The following is a 22,917-nucleotide window of genomic DNA, read 5'->3' as shown; positions in this document are numbered from 1 at the left end:
ATGTAAGACAAGACAACAAAATTGCAAGGGCAGCAGTCTAAGGTGAGATGCCCAGGTTTCACTGTCCCTGGTCACCTCCTCTAGTTCTACAGTGGGGATACCGAGGCGTACCCAGGCCAGCTGTGAGGCATATACCACGTCTCTCTTTTGGGTTGTGCCCGTAGGGGCACCGTGAAGAAAGTCTCAGTCACCAGGCGCTTGCTGACGAACCCCTGCCCTGGGCCTGGCTCCAGAGTGAAGCCCCGGTGTCCTTCGCCCGGGCGATGTGCGGTTCCTCGATTTTCCTTTCTTCATAAGAGTCTTTTGAATCCCTTAGTCTGACCCATCACCTCGGACCAGTTTGCCTTGAGAAACCCTATCAGGGTCATGTAGCCCCTAACAACATAGCTCCTTGGATCATTTGGGTACTCAAACTCGTTAAGGTGGTGGAGGAGGTGTATTAGTGATATTGTTATTATAAGTACTAAGGCAGATGAACTATTTATAGCGGCGCTGTGGTCAGCTTGGGTGGCTTTGCTGACATTGCCAACCGTTGAGCTGCTTTCCCGCCTTGGTGCTCATCAAAGTTTTTTCTAGATAATAAATAATGTTTTTCACCTTGATAGAATAAGGATGAGTACATCCTCCGACTAGTTGGTCAACTCTCGCAAAATATTCAGACCCGGAAATGTGGAGAATACAAGGAGCCTCTTGTCAGTCGGCGTCACAGTGAGAGCGGACATTGTACTGTAAGTGATGTTTTATTATGTTTGTTGGCTCTCATAAAGTCTGCAGTAAGTAATAATCAGTGATGAAGGTGAAAAAAAGCAAATGCCGTGATGCGTTTCTTAAATTAATGCGCCGCTGTACGCCTAAAATGATCAAAATACATTAAGAATATGCCTGTCACTACACTACATATATACTTACATTTAAAAAAATAAAAACCTGGTAGAGGTTTTGGGCGCTTGATAGGCAGAATAGAGCGACTCCCACAGGCTGCCCATCCATCCATTTCCTACCGCTTATCCCCTTTGGGGCGACGGTGCCTATCTCAGCTACAATCGGGCAAAAGGCGGCGTACACCCTGGACATTCCAAACAAAATTCCAAAGAAAGTGCGGTTGCCTTTAAGGAAAGGATGACATTCAAATATAACACGGCCAAATTGATTTAATGTCCACCGAATATAACCCCTTCCAACTCAACAAGGTCTGGTCCATTAAAAAGACCTTAGTCATATTTTCCCTAAAAAATGGGTTCTTGCTCTGCTTCCACCTCTGACTGTAGCTGCAACGTTTCATACACCTTTGGCTGGAAATTGATTTATAGTACCTTAGGAAACTGTATTATTGTTGTTATCATTAAGGGTGTTCAGATCAACATGTTCGGGCTCGGATCCCAAGGGTTAGGGTTAGGGTTAGGGTTAGGAAGTTATTCTTATTGGTGGTGGAGTGGGGCCTGAATTTAATTTTTTGCTGCTGTCTCCCTCATTCAACATGTACAAAAGTAACGGTGTATATACTGTTGAGTTTGTTGCTCTAAATCCCGGATTAGCAAAAACAAAAGTATGGTCTGGAGCAGGGGTGCCCACACTTTTTCTGCAAGTGAGCTACTTTTCAATTGACCAACTCGAGGGGATCTACCTCATTTATATATATCATTTATATTTATTTATTTATGAAAGAGACATTTTTGTAAACAAGTTAAATGTGTTTAATGATAATACAAGCATGTGTAACACATATAGATGTCTTTCGTTCACAAAGACAAGAATATAAGTTGGTGTATTACCTGATTATGATGACTTGCATTGATTGGAATCAGACAGTAATGATGATAACGCCCACATTTTCAAATGGAGGAGAAAAAAAGTTGTCCTTTCTGTACAATACCACAGGAAAGTGGTTGGTTTTTGGCATCTAATTCATCCAGCTTCCATACACTTTACAAGAAAAACATTGGCGGCAAATTCCGTAGCTTGCTTGATTGACATTCACGGCACCCGAAGGTCTTGTGAGATGACGCTGGCTGCTGCCAGTTCATTATTATGAAAAAATGACAGAGAGGAAGGCGACAAACACTTTTTATTTCAACAGACTTTCGCGCCGTCCCTTCCGTCAAAACTCTAAAGGCCGACTGCACATTTCCTATCTTCACAATAAAAGCCCTGCTTCATGCTGCCTGCGCTAACAAAATAAGAGTCTCGGAAAGCTTTCTGAGGGATCGCTTGTGCACGCCAGTTTTCCGAGACTCTGTATTTAGTTAGCGCAGGCAGCATGAAGCAGGGCTTTTATTGTGAAGATAGGAAATGTGCAGTCGGCCTTTAGAGTTTTGACGGAAGGTACGGCGCGAGAGTCTGTTGAAATAAAAAGTGTTTCTCGCCTTCCTCTCGGTCATATTTTCATAATAATGATATTGCAGCAGCCAGCGTCATCTCACAAGACCTTCTGGTACCGTGAATGTCATTTAAGTGACGTCTTGGTGAAGATTGATGATCACTAATTTTTAGGTCTTTTTTTTTTAAAAGCCTGGCTGGAGATCGACTGACACACCCCCTGCAGTCGACTGGTAGCTCGCGATCGACGTAATGGGCACCCCTGGTCTGGAGGGTAGAGAGTAATTCCAACTCTTAAAGAAAGGTAAAACAAAAGTAGCGAACCACAATACAAATTGATTGATAAACAACGTGACAACGATGGACAAGCAGAAATGCACGAATGCATTTTTGTTTACAGCGTAAGTCACTGCTTCTTCTTCTTCTGTTTACGGTACGAGCTGCGCATGTCAAAATAAAGTACTCTGATTTAAAGTGTGATGCATAAAAACGCACATCGTTATCAAAACATTTTTCCAGGGTTCACATGCACAGTAATGTTCTAATCCGAATGATGATCAGATTAAATACATTTTCCCTAGACAGAAAGTGTCACATGAATGTCCTGCCTACGGATCGGTAGTATTCAGGGATTCAGACAAACCCTGGGCAGTCCAATCATTGTCACCAAGGGCCAGACTACTACAAAAAAATTGAAGGATGCTCTATATTTTTTTGTAACAACTTCAAATGAATCATATGTAGGTCAATAAATTACATTTGTGTTACCGGTAACAAAGAACATATCAATCAATCAATCAATCAATGTTTACTTATATAGCCCTAAATCACTAATGTCTCAAAGGGCTGCACAAACCACTACGACATCCTCGGTAGGCCCACATAAGGGCAAGGAAAACTCACACCCAGTGGGACGTCGGTGACAATAATGACCCAGTGGGACATCGGTGACAATAATGACCCAGTGGGACGTCGGAGACAATGATGACTATGAGAACCTTGGAGAGGAGGAAAGCAATGGATGTCGAGCGGGTCTAACATGATACTGTGAAAGTTCAATCCATAATGGATCCAACACAGTCGCGAGAGTCCAGTCCAAAGCGGATCCAACACAGCAGCGAGAGTCCCGTTCACAGCGGAGCCAGCAGGAAACCATCCCAAGCGGAGGCGGATCAGCAGCGCAGAGATGTCCCCATCCGATACACAGGCAAGCAGTACATGGCCACCGGATCGGACCGGACCCCCTCCACAAGGGAGAGTGGGACATAGAAGAAAAAGAAAAGAAACGGCAGATCAACTGGTCTAAAAAGGGAGTCTATTTAAAGGCTAGAGTATACAAATGAGTTTTAAGGTGAGACTTAAATGCTTCTACTGAAGTGGCATTGCGAACTGTTACCGGGAGGGCATTCCAGAGTACTGGAGCCCGAACGGAAAACGCTCTATAGCCCGCAGACTTTTTTTGGGCTTTGGGAATCACTAATAAGCCAGAGTCCTTTGAACGCAGATTTCTTGCCGGGACATATGGTACAATACAATCGGCAAGATAGGATGGAGCTAGACCGTGTAGTATTTTATACGTAAGTAGTGTTGTAAAGTATTAGTATTATGATGTATATCATGTATTATTACAATATGCCCCCTGGCCTAAGGAACATCTTCCAGGACTATGGTATAAGGACTTTGTATTTAACACATGGCAGAAAACTAACAACGTGAAATTGTGACATACCCCCCGTGTGACATGGAGGACAACAGAGTAGATGCAGCCAATCACCCCCAACCCCCCCATGCACATCATGAAATGCAGAGCATCACGATGCAGTTTGAAGTCGGTGGGTTTAGGGTGGAGGATGGAGTGCACCAGCTGACCTTTCTCCATGCTAAAGCCTGTAAGAGGATGTCATGTGACGGATGATGATCAACTTCTTTTCAAGAATCTCACCTGGGTAGGTTAGTCGGTACCTGTTCTGACCACGACCACTTTCACCAGCTCACCCGCCCCACAACGACTCTGGATAACATGTGAGCCGCAGAAGAGTGTGTGTTGCTTGTGTTCCTCCGTATTGTAGATCCTGTCCGCCTCCTCGCCTGAACTGGGAACACTGGTCTTGGTAACTGGAGCACTCTCCCCTGAAGAGCCAAACGCAGACAAAGAACAACTTGGAGTGAAAAGGCAGTCTCTACATGAGTGAATGATTAGAAACCTGTCCTTTGGCCTTCATAAAATAGTTATCATCATTTTTTACCATTTTGAGAAGGAATTGCAATGTCAAGTGACTTCATTGCATCGGTCACCCAAGGGGGGTGTCCCCCCCATCTGTGGTCCCTCTCAAGGGTTTTTGTTGTTCTCATTGGCTTGAGGTTTAGTTGTTTGTAACAGATGCCTCTTAATCGCACCTCTGACAGCTCCAGATTTCAACCATCAGCCACACCATCGTCCTTTCCCGCCTGGAATCATCCCTCAACAATAAACCGGCTCGCCCCTCTCCTGGTTAAGGTCATATCTCACTAACAGACAACAATGCATCAGTATAAACATCGGCCCCTCTGTCACAGGGTGTCTCCCAGGGTTCGGTGCTTGGTCCACTTCTCTTCATCCTGTACATGCTCACTCCCGGTAACATCATTGGCCGCCATCACCTCCAATCCCATTGCTACGCAGATGATTTCCAGCTATACATCTCCACAAAATCCATCGCCACCCTAACTCTCTCCACCCTGACCGACTGCCTCACTGAAATTGAATCATGGATGCACTCCAACTTCCTCAAACTCAACTGTGACAAAACTGACATGCTCGATCGGCCCCAAATCCCTCCCCAAAACTGCTCACAATTTCCACTTCTCCGTCGACAACTCCACTCACATCCGCAACCTCGGAGTCATTCTGACCAATAACCTCTCCTTTTGAACACCATGTCAACCACATCACAAGAACTGCTTTCTTCCACCTCAATAATATCTCCCGTCTCCGTCCATCCCTCTCCTTCTCTGCCGCTGAAACCCTGATCCATGCCTTCATCCCCTCCAGACTTGACGACTGTAACAGCATCCTCTACGGCTCATCTTGCAAAATTCTCAATTAATGCCAATACATTCAAAACTCTGCCGTCCGTCTGCTCACCCACACCCGTTCCCGTGAGCACATCACCCCAGTCCTTCAGAAAATCCACTGGCTCACCGTTCCTCACCCGATCCACTTTAAAATCCTCCTCCTCACCCACAAAGATCTCCACAACCAGGCCCCCTGCTACCTCACCAACCTGCTTCACCGCCATACCCCTTCACACAGCCTCCGTTCCTCTGATGCCAACCTACTCTCCCCACCACTCAGAACCAAGCTCCGGACCTGGGGGTGATAGAGCCTTCCCCATCGCTGCTCCCACCCTCTGCAACTCTCTTCCCAAACCCATCCGTGACTGCTCAGACCTTCCCACCTTCAAAAGCCATCTCTCCCATCCAAAGGCAAAACCTAGTAACTCACTTCTAGCTGATTTTGAGAAAACAAAGGTAAACCAATCTATCTTGATGCTGTCTCACAAAGATCTACAAAGTCATCAAACGTATAGATGTTTTCTTGAGCTTTCATTTTCTTGCCGATTGAGCCATGGATTGAATCTGCTCTGATGAACGTGTGCCCTTTCTCCAGATATTTTATCACAATCTCGGGTGGGCCCCATTCTGCGTTTGTACATTGGGCAAAGAGCCGTGTACAGCGTCCAGTTTTTATTTTGACCTCCACAGTTATCTGCCCAAAAGAGTATGCAAGGGGAAGAATCAAGAACAATACATTTAATGAAGGTGCTTGCAACGTCCTGGGCCAATCTTCCAAATATCCCCTCTCGTGCCATAATATCACATAATCAGGTTGACCGTCGGCCCCCATTCGTGCAAATGTCTCATTAAAGACAATAAGGCGACTGACAAAGAAGCTCCGATTGGTCCCTTGAGATACTAGGTTTTTCTGTTGTATCTACGCGGTTATGTGGGAGTTGCTAGGTCCTGCTATGCGCATAACAGCTTACTTACGGAACAAATTACAATATCGTATACACTAACGTAAAGCATATCACCTAGGAACTTTGCCTTTGGACAGGAAATCTCAAAACAAACCCCTTCAGATCTGCTTTTAACCAGTGATTAGTGTTCTGTGTCTTGTAATGTATTATTATTATTAGATTTGACCTTGTTGGCTCGCACTCTGGACTCTCAATCAAGGGACCTGGGTTCAAGCCCCGGCAGGACGTGGGGCAGGCGACATCTGCATGCAGGTATGTATGTACATATGTACGAAACCCAAAATTAGTGAAGTTGGCACATTATGTAATTAGTAAATAAAAACAGAATACAATGATTTGCAAATCCTTTTCTACTCAGTTTTAATTGAATGGACTGCAAAGACAAGATAATAAAACGTTTGAGTTGAGAAACATGATTTTTTTTTTGCACATAGTCATTAACTTAGAATTTAATGGCAGCAACACATTGCAAAAAAGTTGGCAAATGGGCATTTTTACTACTGTGTTACATGGCCTTTCAGTAAACATTTGGGAACTGAGAAGACCAATTTTTTAAGCATTTCAGGTGGAAATCATACCTATTCTTGCTTGAAATACAGCTTAAGTTGTTCAACAGTCCAGGGTCTCCGTTACGGTATTTTAGGCTTCATATTACGTCACACATTTTTAATGGGAGACAGGTCTGGACTACAGGCAGGCCAGTCTAGTACCCACACTCTTTTACTATGAAGCAACGCTGTTGTAACACGTGGCTTGGCATTGTCTTGCTGAAATAAGCAGGGGCGTCCATGAAAAAGAGGTTTCTTGGATGGCAACGTATGTTGCTCCAAAAACCTGTATGGACCTTTCAGCATTAATGTTGCCTTCCTTAACAGTTGTGTATGTTACCCATGCCTTGGGCACTAATACACCCCCATGCCATCACAGACAGTGGCTTTTCAACTTTGCGCCTGTTTTTTTCCCCTCTTTGTTCCGGATGACACGACATCCACAGTTTCCAAAAACAATTTGAAATGTGTACTCGTCAGACCACAGAACACGTTTACTCTTTGCATCAGTCAATCTTAGATGAGCTTGAGCCCAGTGAAGCCGGTGTTTCTGGGTGTTGTTGATAAATGGTTTTCGCTTTGGTTAATAGAGTTTTAACTTGCACTTACAGATGTAGCGACCAACTGTAGTTACTGACAGTACAGTATTGACCTCTGTCATGTTGGCGCCATGATTCATGTCAATCCACATTGTGCAATAGCTCTCCAGGAAGTGAGCATTACTTTTTTAACTGCGGACTAATGAACAGATTTGATTTGATGTGGGTGTTAACATTAAAAATTAAAATTTACTGTGTGATTCCACATTTCTTTCCTCCCATATTTGTTTCACTAAGCTTGTTCTAAAAATTAAACTTGTTACTTACTACCACAATCTATTTCTTGTCATTTATTTTAGTGTTTCTTACAGTCAGAAACTAGCCATTTGAAATAACTTTATTTTTGTGTCTTGTCTCTCGCAGTCTCTCCTTTTTTTCTGTACAATTGAACAACTGAATGAACGTTCCCCAAGTCTGGTGATTCCAGTGATTAGTTGCCAGTATGTAAGCATGTATGTAGCAATCTGGATAGTTGCGATAGTTGCATGTATGTATTAATCTGAGTCGTTGAGTTAGTTGCCTGTATGTATGCATGTATGTAGTAATCTGAGTTGTTGACTTAGTTGCTCGTATGTAAACATGTATGTAGCAATCTGGATGGTTGCGATAGTTGCATGTATGTATTAATCTGAGTCGTTGAGTTAGTTGCCTGTATGTATGCATGTATGTAGTAATCTGAGTTGTATAGTTGGTTGCTTGTATGTAAGCATGTATGTAGCAATCTGGATAGTTGCGATAGTTGCATGTATGTATTAATCTGAGTCGTTGAGTTAGTTGCCTGTATGTATGCATGTATGTAGTAATCTAATTAATTGAGTTAGTTGCCTGTATGTACACATGTATGTAGTAATCTGAGTTGTTGAGTTAGTTGCTTGAATGTAAGCATGTATGTAGTAATCTGGATAGTTGCGATAGTTGCATGTATGTATTAATCTGAGTCGTTGAGTTAGTTGCCTGTATGTATGCATGTATGTAGTAATCTAATTAATTGAGTTAGTTGCCTGTATGTGCGCATGTATGTATTTTAATCTGAGTCATTGAGTTAGTTGCCTGCATGTATGCATGTATGTAGGAATCTAATTAATTGAGTTAGTTGCTTGTATGTACACATGTATGTATTAATCTGAGTCATTGAGTTAGTTGCCTGTATGTATGCATGTATGTAGCAATCTGAGTCGTTAGCTTAGTTGCCTGTATGTACGCATGTATGTAGTAATCTGAGTTGTTGAGTTAGTTAGCCGTATGTATGCATGTATGTAGTAATCTAATTAATTGAGTTAGTTGCCTGTATGTACACATGTATGTAGTATTCTGAGTTGTTGCGATAGTTGCTTGTATGTAAGCATGTTTGTAGTAATCTGGATAGTTGCGATAGTTGCGTGTATGTATTAATCTGAGTCGTTGAGTTAGTTGCCTGTATGTATGCATGTATGTAGTAATCTAATTAATTGAGTTAGTTGCCTGTATGTGCGCATGTATGTATTAATCTGAGTCATTGAGTTAGTTGCCTGCATGTATGCATGTATGTAGGAATCTAATTAATTGAGTTAGTTGCTTGTATGTACACATGTATGTATTAATCTGAGTCATTGAGTTAGTTGCCTGTATGTATGCATGTATGTATCAATCTGAGTCGTTAGCTTAGTTGCCTGTATGTACGCATGTATGTAGTAATCTGAGTTGTTGAGTTAGTTAGCCGTATGTATGCATGTATGTAGTAATCTAATTAATTGAGTTAGTTGCCTGTATGTACACATGTATGTAGTATTCTGAGTTGTTGCGATAGTTGCTTGTATGTAAGCATGTTTGTAGTAATCTGGATAGTTGCGATAGTTGCGTGTATGTAGTAATCTGAGTCGTTGAGTTAGTTGCCTGTATGTATGCATGTATGTAGTAATCTGAGTCATTGAGTTAGTTGCCTATAAATAGGCATGTATGTAGTAATCTGAGTTGTTGAGTTAGTTACCTGTATGTTCGCATGTATGTAGTAATCTGAGTAGTTGAGTTAGTTGCCTGTATGTACGCACATATGTAGTAATCTGATTAGTTGAGTTAGTTGCCTGTATAACGCATATATGTAGTAATCTGATTAGTAGAGTTAGTTGCCTGTATGTTCGTATAACGCATATATGTAGTAATCTGATTAGTAGAGTTAGTTGCCTGTATGTTCGCATGTATTTAGTAATCTGAGTCTTTGAGTTAGTTGCCTGTATGTACACATGTATTTAGTAATCTAAGTCGTTTAGTGGATTTCCTGCACGTATGCATTTATGTATTAATCCGAGTGTTTGAGTTAGTTGCCTGTATGTACGCATGTATGTAGTAATCTGATTAGTTGAGTTAGTTGCCTGTATGTACGAATGTATTTACTAATCTTAGTAGTTTAGTTGGTTTCCTGCATGTATGCATGTATGTATTAATCCGAGTGTTTGAGTTAGTTACCTGTATGTACGCATGTATGTAGTAATCTGAGTTGTTGAGTTAGTTGCCTGTATGTATGCATGTATGTAGTAATCTGAGTCAGTGAGTTAGTTGCCTATAAATAGGCATGTATGTATTAATCCGAGTGTTTGAGTCAGTTACCTGTATGTACGCATGTATGTAGTAATCTAATTAATTGAGTTAGTTGCCTGTATGTACGCATGTATGTAGTAATCTGAGTCGATGAGTTAGTTGCCTGTATGTCGGCATGTATGTAGTAATCTGAGTCGTTGAGTTAGTTGCCTGTATGTACGCATGTATGTATTAATCTGAGTCGTTTAGTTAGTTGCCTGTATGTATGCATGTATGTAGTAATCTGAGTCATTGAGTTAGTTGCCTATAAATAGGCATGTATGTAGTAATCTGAGTTGTTGAGTTAGTTACCTGTATGTTCGCATGTATGTAGTAATCTGAGTCGATGAGTTAGTTGCCTGTATGTACGCATTTATGTATTAATCTGAGTCGTTTAGTTAGTTGCCTGTATGTATGCATGTATGTAGTAATCTGAGTCATTGAGTTAGTTGCCTATAAATAGGCATGTATGTAGTAATCTGAGTTGTTGAGTTAGTTACCTGTATGTTCGCATGTATGTAGTAATCTGAGTAGTTGAGTTAGTTGCCTGTATGTACGCACATATGTAGTAATCTGATTACTTGAGTTAGTTGCCTGTATGTTCTCATGTATTTAGTAATGTGAGTCTTTGAGTTAGTTGCCTGTATGTACACATGTATTTAGTAATCTAAGTTGTTTAGTGGATTTCCTGCATGTATGCATTTATGTATTAATCCGAGTGTTTGAGTTAGTTGCCTGTATGTACGCATGTATTTACTAATCTTAGTAGTTTAGTTGGTTTCCTGCATGTATGCATGTATGTATTAATCCGAGTGTTTGAGTTAGTTACCTGTATGTACGCATGTATGTAATAATCTCATTAGTTGAGTTAGTTGCCTGTATGTACGCATGTATTTACTAATCTTAGTCGTTTAGTTGGTTTCCTGCATGTATGTATTAATCCGAGTGTTTGAGTTAGTTACCTGTATGTACACATGTATGTAGCAATCTGATTAGTTGAGTTAGTTGCTGTATGTACGCATGTATAAAGTGGTAAAAATCACACGGAAAGCCCACCTGTCAACATGCTCTCATCAACAGTGCAGGCGCCCCGGATGAGCACGGCCTCACAAGGCATCATCATCCCGTTTGTTGGAATGGTGAAAACATCACCCAGCACCAGCTCTGTGGACATCACCCGTTCAACGTCTGAAAGGTTGAAAAAAAGGACGTGGACAATTGCCACACTCTTAGCAATGATTGCATTGGATGTGATTAAAAAAACATTTTTTGTTGGAATGAACACATGCCTTCATTTCTTCTGCACACGGAAACTTGAAGCATGCTGTGTGCCAGCACCATGTCACGCAGTCTCACATGGTGCTAGAATGAGGTATTTATTCATTAATTTACTTTATTTATACAAACCTCGTTTCCATATGAGTTGGGAAATTGTGTTAGATGTAAATATAAACGGAATACAATGATTTGCAAATCATTTTCAACCCATATTCAGTTGAATATGCAACAAAGACAACATATTTGATGTTCAAACTGATAAACTTTTTTTTTTTTTTTTTGCAAATAATCATTAACTTTGGAATTTTATGCCAGCAACACCTGACAAAGAAGTTGTGAAAGTTTAGCAATAAATACTGATAAAGTTGAGGAATGCTCATCAAACACTTATGGAAGATCCCACAGGTGTGCAGGCTAATTGGGAACAGTTGGGTGCCATGATTGGGTATAAAAGCAGCTTCCATGAAATGCTAAGTAATTCACAAACAAGGATGGGGTGAAGGTCACCAATTTGTAAGCAAATTGTCGAACAGTTTTAGGACAACATTTCTCAACGAGCTATTGCAAGGAATTTAGGGATTTTACCATCTTCGGTCTGTGAAATCATCAAAAAGTTCAAAGAATCTGGAGAAATCATTGCACGTAAGCGATGATATTACGGACTTTTGATCCCTTCGGCGATACTGCATCAAAAAAAACGACATCAGTATGTAAAGGATATCACCACATGGGCTCAGGAACACTTCATAAAACCACTGTCAGTAACTACATTTGTTCGCTACATCTGTAAGAGCAAGTTAAAGCTCTACTATGCAAAGCCAAACACATTTATCAACAATATCCTGAAACACCGCCGGCTTGGCTGGGCCCGAGCTCACCTAAGATGGACTGATGCATAGTGGAAAAGTGTTCTGTGGTCTGACGAGTCCACATTTCAAATTATATTTGGAAACAGAGGACGTGGTGTCCTCCGGAACGAAGAGGAAAATAACCATCCGGATTGTTATAGGCGCAAAGTTCAAAAGCCAGCATCTATGATGGTATGGGGGTGTATTAGTGCCCGAGACATGGGTAACTTACACATCTGTGAAGGCACCATTAATGCTGAATGGTCCATACAGGTTTTGGAGCAACATATGTTGTCATCCAAGCAACGTTATCATGGACGCCCCTGCTTATTTCAGCAAGACAAGTGTTACAAAAAAAGAGTGCGTGTACTTTCCTGGCCCGCCTGCAGTCCAGACCTGTCTCCCATCGAAAATGTGTGGCGCATTATGAAGCGTTAAATACAACAGCGGAGACCCTGGACTCTTGAACGACTGAAGCTCTCCATAAAACAAGAATGGGAAAAAATTCAACTTTCAAAGCTTCAGCGATTAGTTTCCTCAGTTCCCAAACGTTTATTGTGTGTTGTCAAAAGAAAAGGTGATGTAACACAGTGGTGAACATGCCCTTTCCCAACTACTTTGGCACGTGTTGCAGCCATGAAATTCTAAGTCAATTATTATTTGCAAAAAAAATTAAGTTTATCAGTTTGAACATCAAATATCCTGTCTTTGTAGTGCATTCAACTGAATATGGGTTGAAAAGGATTTGCAAATAATTGTATTCTGTTTATATTTACATCTAACACAATTTCCCAACTCATATGGAAACGGGGTTTGTATATTATATTTATAACCTGCATGAAGAGTTGCCAAACAATAACTTTAAAGTGCAGCTTGGATGTAATTCAAAAAGCTTGACTCACCTTTCTAACGGTGCAGAGCGAGAAGGCTAATAAAGCACAAGACAATAAAAGCAAGAATAAACCAAATTCATAACGTTTCTCGAGGCACCACACGATTACAGCGAAGAGCTGGAAGATGTAAAAAGGATTCAAGACCTTGGGGGAGAAAGACAAATTAATAATCAGTGTAAAAACAAAGCAAACGGACTGTTTGTTCTGGGTTAATGTTTTCTCTACCTCATTTATGAAGATCTTGAATAAAGGCGGCATTTTCACATCGATCAAATTCTTGCCAAAAAACAAAGCTCTGTTGAGGATATTTATCAACCTGTGTGAGTAAGTAGACCATCAAAAGTAGACGTTAATATGTTGGCACCTGTACTCCTGCAGGGCTCCCGTCAGTCCAGAGCTGTGTTTGGTGTGAATGTCTGCACAGCTGACATTGGTGTCCTCCAAGCCCCTGGAAACATTTTTAAAATACATTTGTGCTGATTTTAAACATCCATGAATCAAAAAGGCACAGCATGTTTTTTTTTTGAATGGAGACATTTGTACTTGTATGCTCCAAAGTTCTGGGCGTCTTCATTCCAGTAGTACTTGATGTTGTGGTGGGTGAAGTAGTGGACCTGGGCGGAGCAGACGGAGGAACCAGGGTCAGTCGTTTGCTTCAGATTTGTTTTCTAAAATGACGGACGAAACCAGGAACAAACAGAGTTTGTTCATCTAAATCACCGGAAAATGTGAAACCCTGGTAAAATCAGACCTACTAGGTTGGATATTTTAGCTGAGGACCTTGTAATGTATACACATGGATTTTTTTTTACTTCGGAGTAGGGAACAATGGGGTTGTGCATCTCTCTCAACATCCATCCATCCATCTTTTTCCGCTTATTCGAGGTCGGGTCGCGGGGGCAGCAGTCTAAGCAGGGAAGCCCTGACTTTCCTCTCCACAGCCACTTCGTCCAGCTCGTCCTGGGGGATCCCGAACGTGTCCTGGGTCTTCCCCGTGGCCTCCTACCAGTTGGACCTGCCCGAAACATTTCCCTAGGGAGGCGTTTGGGTGGCATCCTGACCAGATGCCGGAACCACCTCATCTGGCTCCTTTCGATGTGGAGGAGCAGCGGCTTTACTTTGAGATCCCCTCGGATGGCAGAGCTTCTTACCCTATCTCTAAGAGAGACCCCTGCCACCCGGCGGAGGAAACTCATTTCAGCCGCTTGCACCCGTGATCTTGTCCTTTCAGTCATAACCCAAAGCTCATGACCATAGGTAATGATGGGAGCGTAGATCGACCGGAAAATTGAGAGCTTTGCCTTTCTGCTCAGCGTCCGCATTACTGAAGACGCCACACCGATCCGCCTGTCGACTTCACAATCCACTCTTCCCTCACTCGTGAACAAAACTCCTAGGTACTTGATCTCCACCACTTGAAGCAGGGTCTCCTCCCCAACCCGGAGATGGCACTCCACCCTTTTTCGGGCAAGAACCATGGACTCGGACTTGGAGGTGCAGATTCTCATCCCAGTCGCTTTACCTGCGAACCGATCCAGTGAGAGCTGAAGATCCTGGCCAGATGAAGCCATCAGGACCACATCATCGGCAAAAAGCAGAGACCTAATCCTGCAGCCACCAAACGGATCCCCTCAACGCCTTGACTGCGCCTAGAAATTCTGTCCATAAAAGTTATGAACAGAGTCGGTGACAAAGAGCAGCCTTGGCGGAGTCCAACCCTCACTGGAAACATGTCCGACTTACTGCCGGCAATGCGGACCAAGCTCTGACACTGATCGTACAGGGAGCAGACCGCCACAATCAGTCCGATACCCCATACTCTCTGAGCACTCCCTACAGGACTTGCTGAGGGACACGGTCGAATGCCTTCTCCTAGTCCACAAAGCACATGTAGACTGGTTGGGCAAACTCCCACGCACCCTCAAGGACTCTGCCAAGAGTATAAAGCTGGTCCACAGTTCCACGACCAGGACGAAAACCACACTGTCCCTCCTGAATCAAAGGTTCAGCTATCCGATGTAGCCTCCTCTCCAGTACACCTGAATAAACATTACCGGGAAGACTGAGAAGTGTGATCCCACGATAGTTGGAACACACCTTCTGGTTCCTCTTATTAAAGAGAGGAACCACCACCCCGGTCTGCCAATCCAGAGGTACCGCCCCCGATGTCCACGCGATGCTGCAGAGTCTTGAGATCCACCTGGAGTTCCTTAATGCTCTGGATGCTGTGGGGCTGTCTTTGTTGACATCTCTCTCACGCCCCAATTTAACGTAACAAAGAGGTAATAAACCATCATGGGGATGGTTGTCACACAATAAGGACCTGTTTACTCTGCACACCACATCTGATTGTTTTGTCCTCAAGTGACACGGATCGGATTTTGTTGCCAGTCTGAACGCTCCAACTGTCATGATCCGTGATCCAGATCATGTTGTTGTTATGTTCTGTTAGTTTTAGACTTCATTAGTTCCTGTTTTTGTGCACCCTTGTTTGTTTTAGATACCATGGCGACTTATGATTTCAACCTACATCTGGTGTTTAGGACGGGCACCTGTTTCCAATCAAGAGACTTCTATTCAAACCGCCCTTGCCAGTCAGTCGGTCTGGCGACATTGCTCCTTTCATGATTACTTCACGCTACTCTGTTCATGCCATAATTTCACGCTCTTTTCATGACATTGTTTCATGCTTGTGTCATGCGATTGTTTGCTTGCCAAGTAAGTTTTTGTTTGTTCATGCCAAAGTTTGGTTAGTTGTTTCATGCCACAGTTCCACGTTTGTTTTCTTGCTATGCCATAGCTTATGATAGTAGTTTACTTTAACTCAAAGTGTGATCAGCCTTGTTTTCCGTTTTTTTTTACCTTTTTGAGAGAAGATATTACATATGTTCCTACCTTCACGCCTGGTCCAGAGTAGTCCGTTTGCATCCCGAGAGAACAAACCCTGCAGCAAGCTGTGACACCCCTTTTACCAAACTGGAGCAAACTGGGCCCCCTTGGATTCAGCACCCCACTATGCAAGTGGTTGCTTGACTTCCTCACAGACAGACCCCAGTCTCTGAGAGCGGGTGACAACACCTCCAGTGCCGCTTCCCTGAGCATCGGCTCCACCCAGGGCTGCGTCCTGAGTCCGCTGCTGTTCACGCTGATGACCCATGACTGCTGCGCTAAGTCCACTACTAACCACGACTTGGACTACAGGGAGGCGTTGAAACATCTGGTTGTCTGGCGCAGAACCAATCAGTAGAGACTCTTCCAACCCCCACCAAGGACTGTTTTCACTGCTGGACTCTAGAAAGAAGTTCCGCAGTATCCGTAGCAGAACCTCAAGGTTTTGTAGCAGCTTCTTCATTCAGGCCATAACACTCTTGAACGCATCCTAATAATCCCCTCAATTCTCCCAAAAAAACGGATTAAGTCACTGGACTATAAAGACAATATAACATACATCCATAAACGTGGATGCATATGCAAAAGTGCAATGTATGTATCTGTACAGTAATCTACTCATATCTGCACCTTCTTTTGTAAAAGCAAACACTCTGCACTCTATTGCTCTTTTGCCCTGCACTACAACGAGCTAATGCAAAAAAATGTTGTTCCTATCTGTACTGTAAAGTGCAAATTTGAATGACAATAAAGGGAAGTCTAAGTCAGTGGAGGTCTTGCATCTCCGGGTTCTTTGGACCACCAATGACGGACATGACAGGCTTGACGGTTTTGTGATTTGTTTTATTTTGTAATAAACTTATCACTCTGCTTTTCAGCAACGGTCTCGCTCTTCGGGTTGCTTTTCAGCCACCCGCTCTCGTCTCCAATTCTGTCTCGCTCTCGCTCGTGCTCGTGTTCGGGGTTTCTCTTCACCATTAACCACTCCAACCTCTCCAACCTTTTTCTTCCCGGCTGATGCCCTTTTATAGAGTGACATGTGATCAGATGAACACACCCAGGTGGGTCATCCACGCACCTGTCACCGATCTCGGAGCCAGCCCTGGCACACCCTCCTCGCCGCGATTCCACGGCCTGCTTTTTGCACGCAGGCGGAAAACTAAATGATTGAATCATTCGTACTCAGAGACATGGTAAACCAAAAAAGTTGGCAAAGTTGACGTTCGTTGTATTTACAATTTGAAATAAAAAACATAAAAAGTCCTCTCACTTCAAGTTCCACTATCTTACTCTAGAGAGCCAATCCGAGTTGGGTAGATTTCCATACCACAGTTTGAAAGGCAACTCCCTCCGGTGGTAAGATGTAATGAGTACGACAAGTCCGATAATCAACCCTGATTCTCCCTGATTCTCCATTATCAATTTCAAAACTCACAATAAATTGATCAGAACAAGAAAGTTTGATCACATTACGCCTGTACTGGCTCACCTGCACTGGCTTCCTGTGCACTTAAGATGTGACTTTAAGGTTTTACTACTTACGTATAAAATACTACACGGTCTAGCTCCATCCTATCTTGCCGATTGTATTGTACCATATGTCCCGGCAAGAAATCTGCGTTCAAAAGACTCCGGCTTATTAATTACCTAAAGCCCAAAAAAAGTCTGCGGGCTATAGAGCGTTTTCCGTTCGGGCTCCAGTACTCTGGAATGCCCTCCTAGTAATAGTTTGGGATGCTACCTCAGTAGAAGCATTTAAGTCTCACCTTAAAACTAATCTGTATACTCTAGCCTTAAAGTAGGCCTCCTTTTTAGACCAGTTGATCTGCCGCTTCTTTTCTCTTTTCTTTTCTTTTTTCTTTTCTTTTCTTTTTTCTCCTATGTCCCCCCCTCCCTTGTGGAGGGGGTCCGGTCCGATGACCATGGATGAAGTACTGGCTGTCCAGAGTCGAGATCTAGGATGGACCGTTCGTCGGGACCCAGGATGGACCGCTCGCCAGTGTATCATTAGGGGACATCTCTACACTGCTGATCCGCCTCCGCTTGGGATGGTTTCCTGTGGACGGGACTCTCGCTGCTGTCTTGGATCCGCTTTGAACTGAACTCTCGCGGCTGTGTTGGAGCCACTATGGATTGAACTTTCACAGTATCATGTTGGACCCGCTCGACATCCATTGCTTTCGGTCCCCTAGAGGGGGGGGGGGATATTGCCCACATCTGAGGTCCTCTCCAAGGTTTCTCATAGTCAGCATTGTCACTGGCGTCACACTAGATGTGAATTCTCCCTGCCCACTGGGTGTGAGTTTTCCTTGCCCTTTTGTGGGTTCTTCCGAGGATGTTGTAGTCGTAATGGTTTGTACAGTCCTTTGAGACATTTGTTATTTAGGGCTATATAAATAAACATTGATTGATTGATCAGAAGCCATAGACAAACCACATTAAAAACGTGTTACCATCCACAGAGTGATGTACCTTAACCAACTCTCGATGGTAGAGTTCTCCTTTTTGTAAGCAAGATGTAGACTCCAGATCATCAAAGGGCGTCTTCCCTGGAGCCAAAAGAACTCGTACTTTGATACGAAACCACCGCCCGAAGTCATCCTGTGACGACAACGACAAAACACAACAAATGTATACGATCGTTATGAAACATGCACGTTTGTACCATCAATATAAAAGGTATTTCTCAAAGCTTTGTCAAGTTCCAAGTTGCAGCAACAGAATCTTAATCAATATCCACAAAACCGCAAAACTTTTAATTAGATTTTTTCTTTTGCAAATACCTCGAAATCTGTGATTGGGACATGATTTTCTACATTTCTGTCCCTGCGGACAATTGATGTTGATGTAGTTCATGGTTCGAGTCTGCTCAGGTACACATCACAGACGTTCTTACCGGTTTTGCAGAGGCATTAAGACCTACACAAAGTGTTTGGCAGTCCATACCGTGGTCCTGAGCAGAAGCCTTTGAGCCTCCTTCAGTGAGGTGTGTGTACATGTGGCCTTGACCCCCCACTGAGGCAGCCAGTAGAGCATCAGCAGAAGAAGACCACCGGAGCAAACAGCACCAAGACCCACCAGGAGGATTTTCCACCAACAAGGCCTGTAACCCCACACCTCCTGCACGGACCAGACAAACAAAATCAATGCTTTACTCTTAAGAACATCTTCAGCCGCTTCCCTAGGGTCATTTTTCAATCCACTTTGGTGTTCATTTTGTTGAGTAAAAATGAAGAGAGGACACATGGACACACTTCACTTTGCCACCTGGGACAACTAAATGACTTGTAAACCCTGTAGCTCGATTTTCTTCGGCAAAGATACGACAAACTTGAAGCGCCGTCCGCGGACTAACCATCGGAACATCTTTGCAAAAGTAAGTGGGCCAAAGCTACAAACCCTGTTTCCATATGAGTTGGGAAATTGTGTTTGATGTAAATATAAACGGAATAAAATGATTTGCAAATCATTTTCAACCCATATTCAGTTGAATGCACTACAAAGACAAGATATTTGATGTTCAAACTCATAAACTTCATTTTTTTTTTTGCAAATAATAATTAACTTAGAATTTCATGGCTGCAACACGTGCCAAAGTAGTTGGGAAAGGGCATGTTCACCACTGTGTTACATCACCTTTTCTTTTAACAACACTCAATAAACGTTTGGGAACTGAGGAAACTAATTGTTGAAGCTTTGAAAGTGGAATTCTTTACCATTCTTGCTTGACGTACAGCTTAAGTTGTTCAACAGTCCGGGGTCTTGTTGTCGTATTTTACGCTGCATAATGCACCACACATTTTCGATGGGAGACCTGTCTGAACTGCAGGCCGGCCAGAAAGTACCCGCCTGCAACACGTGGCTTGGCATTGTTTTGCCAAAATAAGCAGGGGCGTCCATGATAACGTTGCTTGGATGACAACATATGTTGCTCCAAAACCTGTATGGACCTTTCATTATTAATGGTGCCTTTACAAATGTGTAAGTTATCCATGCCTCAGGCACTAATACACCCCCATACCATCACAGATGCTGGCTTTTCAACTTTGCGCCTATAACAATCCGGATGGTTATTTTTCTCTTTGTTCTGGAGGACACCATGTCCACAGTTTCCAAATATATTTTGAAATGTGGACTCGTCAGACCACAGAACACTTTTCCACTTTGCATCAGTCCATCTTAGATGAGCTCGGGCCCAGCCAAGCCGGCGGCGTTTCAGGGTGTTGTTGATAAATGGGTTTGGCTTTGAATAGTAGAGTTTTAACTTGCACTTACAGATGTAGCAACCAACTGTAGTTACTGACAGTGGTTTTATGAAGTGTTCCTGAGCCCATGTGGTGATATCATTTACACACTGATGTCGGTTTTAGATGCAGTATTGCCTGAGGTATCAAAGGTCTGTAATATCATCGCTTATGTGCAGTGATTTCTCCAGATTCTCTGAACCTTTTGATGATTTTACAGACCGTAGATGGTAAAATCCCTAAATTCCTTGCAATAGCTCGTTGAGAAATGTTGTTCTAAAACTGTTCGACCATTTGCTTACAAAGTGGTGACCCTCGCCCCATCCTTGTTTGTGAATTACTTAGCATTTCATGGAAGCTGCTTTTATACCCAATCATGGCACCCACCTGTTCCCAATAAGCCTGCATACCTGTGGGATGTTCCAAATAAGAGTTTGATGAGCATTCCTTAACTTAATTAGTATTTTGTTGCCACTTTTCCCAACTTCTTGTACACGCGTTGCTGGGATGAAATGATAAAGTTAATGATTATTTGCAAAAAAAATAAATGAAAAATATTTATCAGTTTGAACATCAAATAGGTTGTCTTTGTAGCATATTCAACTGAATATGGGTTCAAAGGGATTTTCAAATCATTGTATTCCGTTTATATTTACATCTAACACAATATCCCAACTCATATAGAAACGGGGTTTGTACAGCTGTGAATATAAACGGAATACAATGATTTGAAAATCCTTTTCAACCCATATGCACTACAACAACACGTGCCAAAGTAATTGGGAAAGGGCTTGTTCACTACTGTGTTACATCACCTTTTCTTTTAACAACACTCAATAAACATTTGGGAACTGAGGAAACTATTTGTTGAAGCTTTGAAAGTGGAATTCTTTCTCATTCTTGTTTTATGTAGGGCTTCAGTTGTTCAACAGTCCGGGGTCTCCGCTGTCGTATTGTACGCTTCATAATGCACCACACATTTTCGATGGGAGACAGGTCTGGACTGCAGGCGGGCCAGGAAAGTACCCGCACTCTTTTTTTACGAAGCCACGCTGTTGTAACACGTGCTGAATGTGACTTGGCATTGTCTTGCTGAAAAAAGCAGGGGCGTCCATGAAAAAGACGACGCTTAGATGGCAGCATATGTTGTTCCAAAACCTGTATGTACCTTTCAGCATTAATGGTGCCTTCACAGATGTGTAAGTTATCCATGCCTTGGTTACTAATGCACCCCCAAACCATCACAGATGCTGGCTTTTGAACTTTGCGTCGATAACAGTCTGGATGGTTTGCCTCCCCTTTGGTCCGGATGACACGATGTGGAATATTTCCAGAAACAATTTGAAATGTGGACTTGTCAGACAACAGAACACTTTTCCACTTTGCATCAGTCCATCTTAAATGATCTCAGGCCCAGAGGAGCCAACGGTGTTTCTGGATGTTGTTGATAAATGGCTTTCGCTTTGCATAGTAGAGCTTTAACTTGCACTTACAGATGTAGCAACCAACTGTATTTAGTGACAGTGGTTTTCTGAAGTGTTCCTGAGCCCATGTGGTGATATCCTTTAAAGATTGATGTCGGTTTTTGATACAGTGCCGTCTGAGGGATCGAAGGTCACGGTCATTCAGTGTTGGTTTCCGGCCATGCCGCTTACGTGGAGTGATTTCTCCAGATTCACTGAACCTTTTGATGATATTATGGACTGTAGATGTTGAAATCCCTAAATTTCTTGCACTTCCACTTTGAGAAACTTTGTTCTTAAACTGTTTGACTATTTGCTCACGCAGTTGTGGACAAAGGGGTGTACCTCGCCCCATCCTTTCTTGTGAAAGACTGAGCATTTTTTGGGAAGCTGTTTTTATACCCACTCATGGCACCCGCCTGTTCCCAATTAGCCTGCACACCTGTGGGATGCTCCAAATAAGTGTTTGATGAGCATTCCTCAACTTTAACTAAAACTAAAAAACTTTTTTTTTTCAAAAGACTATGACTAAAACTGCTATCAAAACGAACACTGGGCCCCTTCTTTTGGAGACACATTTCAGTGCCAGAGACAATCAAAATGATACAGAGCAACATGTCCTTATTGAGCAGCAAATTGGGAAGGGCTATTTAAAATGGTCATAATTGTCACACACACACACATTAGGTGTGGTGAGATTACCCTCTGCATTTGCCCCATCACCCTCACCCCCTGGGAGGTGAGGGGAGCAGTGAGCAGCAGTGGTGATTTAACCCCCAATTCCAACCCTTGATGCTGAGTGCCAAGCAGGGAGCCAATGAGTCCCATTTTTTAGTCTTTGGTATGACTCGACCTACCTACCGATCTCAGGGCGGACACTCTAATTACCATTTCATCCTCCTGGCCTTGGTTGATGACCTTCGCTTGACGGCCGTTCATGGTGACCGAAGAAGTCAAACTAGGGGGAAAACACAGGAGAAAACATTTTTGTAGCAAGCTGTTGGAGATATTTTATCGGTCTGTTGTGGCCTGTGCCCTGTACTTTGCTGTGGTTTGTTGGGGCGGCAGCACCAGCGAAAGGGGACTCAAACCGGATTGACAAACTGATCCGGAAACTATTGGCAAGCAATTGGAGGCGTTTGTGTCAGTGAGGAATAAGAGGACTCTTTGAGACACTTGTGATTTAGGGCTATATAAATAAACATTGATTGATTGATTGATTGATTGATTGAAATAAATGCGATCAATTAATGGAGCCTATGGGAGC

At 42.9% G+C, this 22,917-nt stretch overlaps 1 protein-coding gene across 1 annotated transcript in view; it reads right to left on the bottom strand.

The window, feature by feature from the left end:
* Positions 1 to 22,589, bottom strand: part of LOC133568901 (polyamine-transporting ATPase 13A3-like) — a 68,639-nt gene extending 46,050 nt beyond the window's left edge. Inside the window, exons 1-11 of the mRNA XM_061921094.1 lie at positions 22,539 to 22,589; positions 18,890 to 19,063; positions 18,416 to 18,544; positions 13,598 to 13,722; positions 13,419 to 13,502; positions 13,280 to 13,349; positions 13,064 to 13,198; positions 11,325 to 11,397; positions 11,092 to 11,223; positions 4,279 to 4,446; positions 4,046 to 4,203 (exon numbers count right to left, since the gene is read on the bottom strand). Of these exons, the coding sequence (XP_061777078.1) occupies positions 4,046 to 4,203; positions 4,279 to 4,446; positions 11,092 to 11,223; positions 11,325 to 11,397; positions 13,064 to 13,198; positions 13,280 to 13,349; positions 13,419 to 13,502; positions 13,598 to 13,722; positions 18,416 to 18,544; positions 18,890 to 19,063; positions 22,539 to 22,589 (1,299 nt within the window). The remainder of the gene's footprint in view (positions 1 to 4,045; positions 4,204 to 4,278; positions 4,447 to 11,091; positions 11,224 to 11,324; positions 11,398 to 13,063; positions 13,199 to 13,279; positions 13,350 to 13,418; positions 13,503 to 13,597; positions 13,723 to 18,415; positions 18,545 to 18,889; positions 19,064 to 22,538) is intronic.
* Between the last annotated feature and the right edge of the window lie 328 nt (positions 22,590 to 22,917).

This window comes from Nerophis ophidion, linkage group LG14 (genome assembly GCF_033978795.1).
Source record: "Nerophis ophidion isolate RoL-2023_Sa linkage group LG14, RoL_Noph_v1.0, whole genome shotgun sequence".
Lineage (NCBI taxonomy): Eukaryota > Metazoa > Chordata > Actinopteri > Syngnathiformes > Syngnathidae > Nerophis > Nerophis ophidion.
Note: the sequence above shows the minus strand (reverse complement) of the source record. Positions and strands in the feature narration are given on the sequence as shown.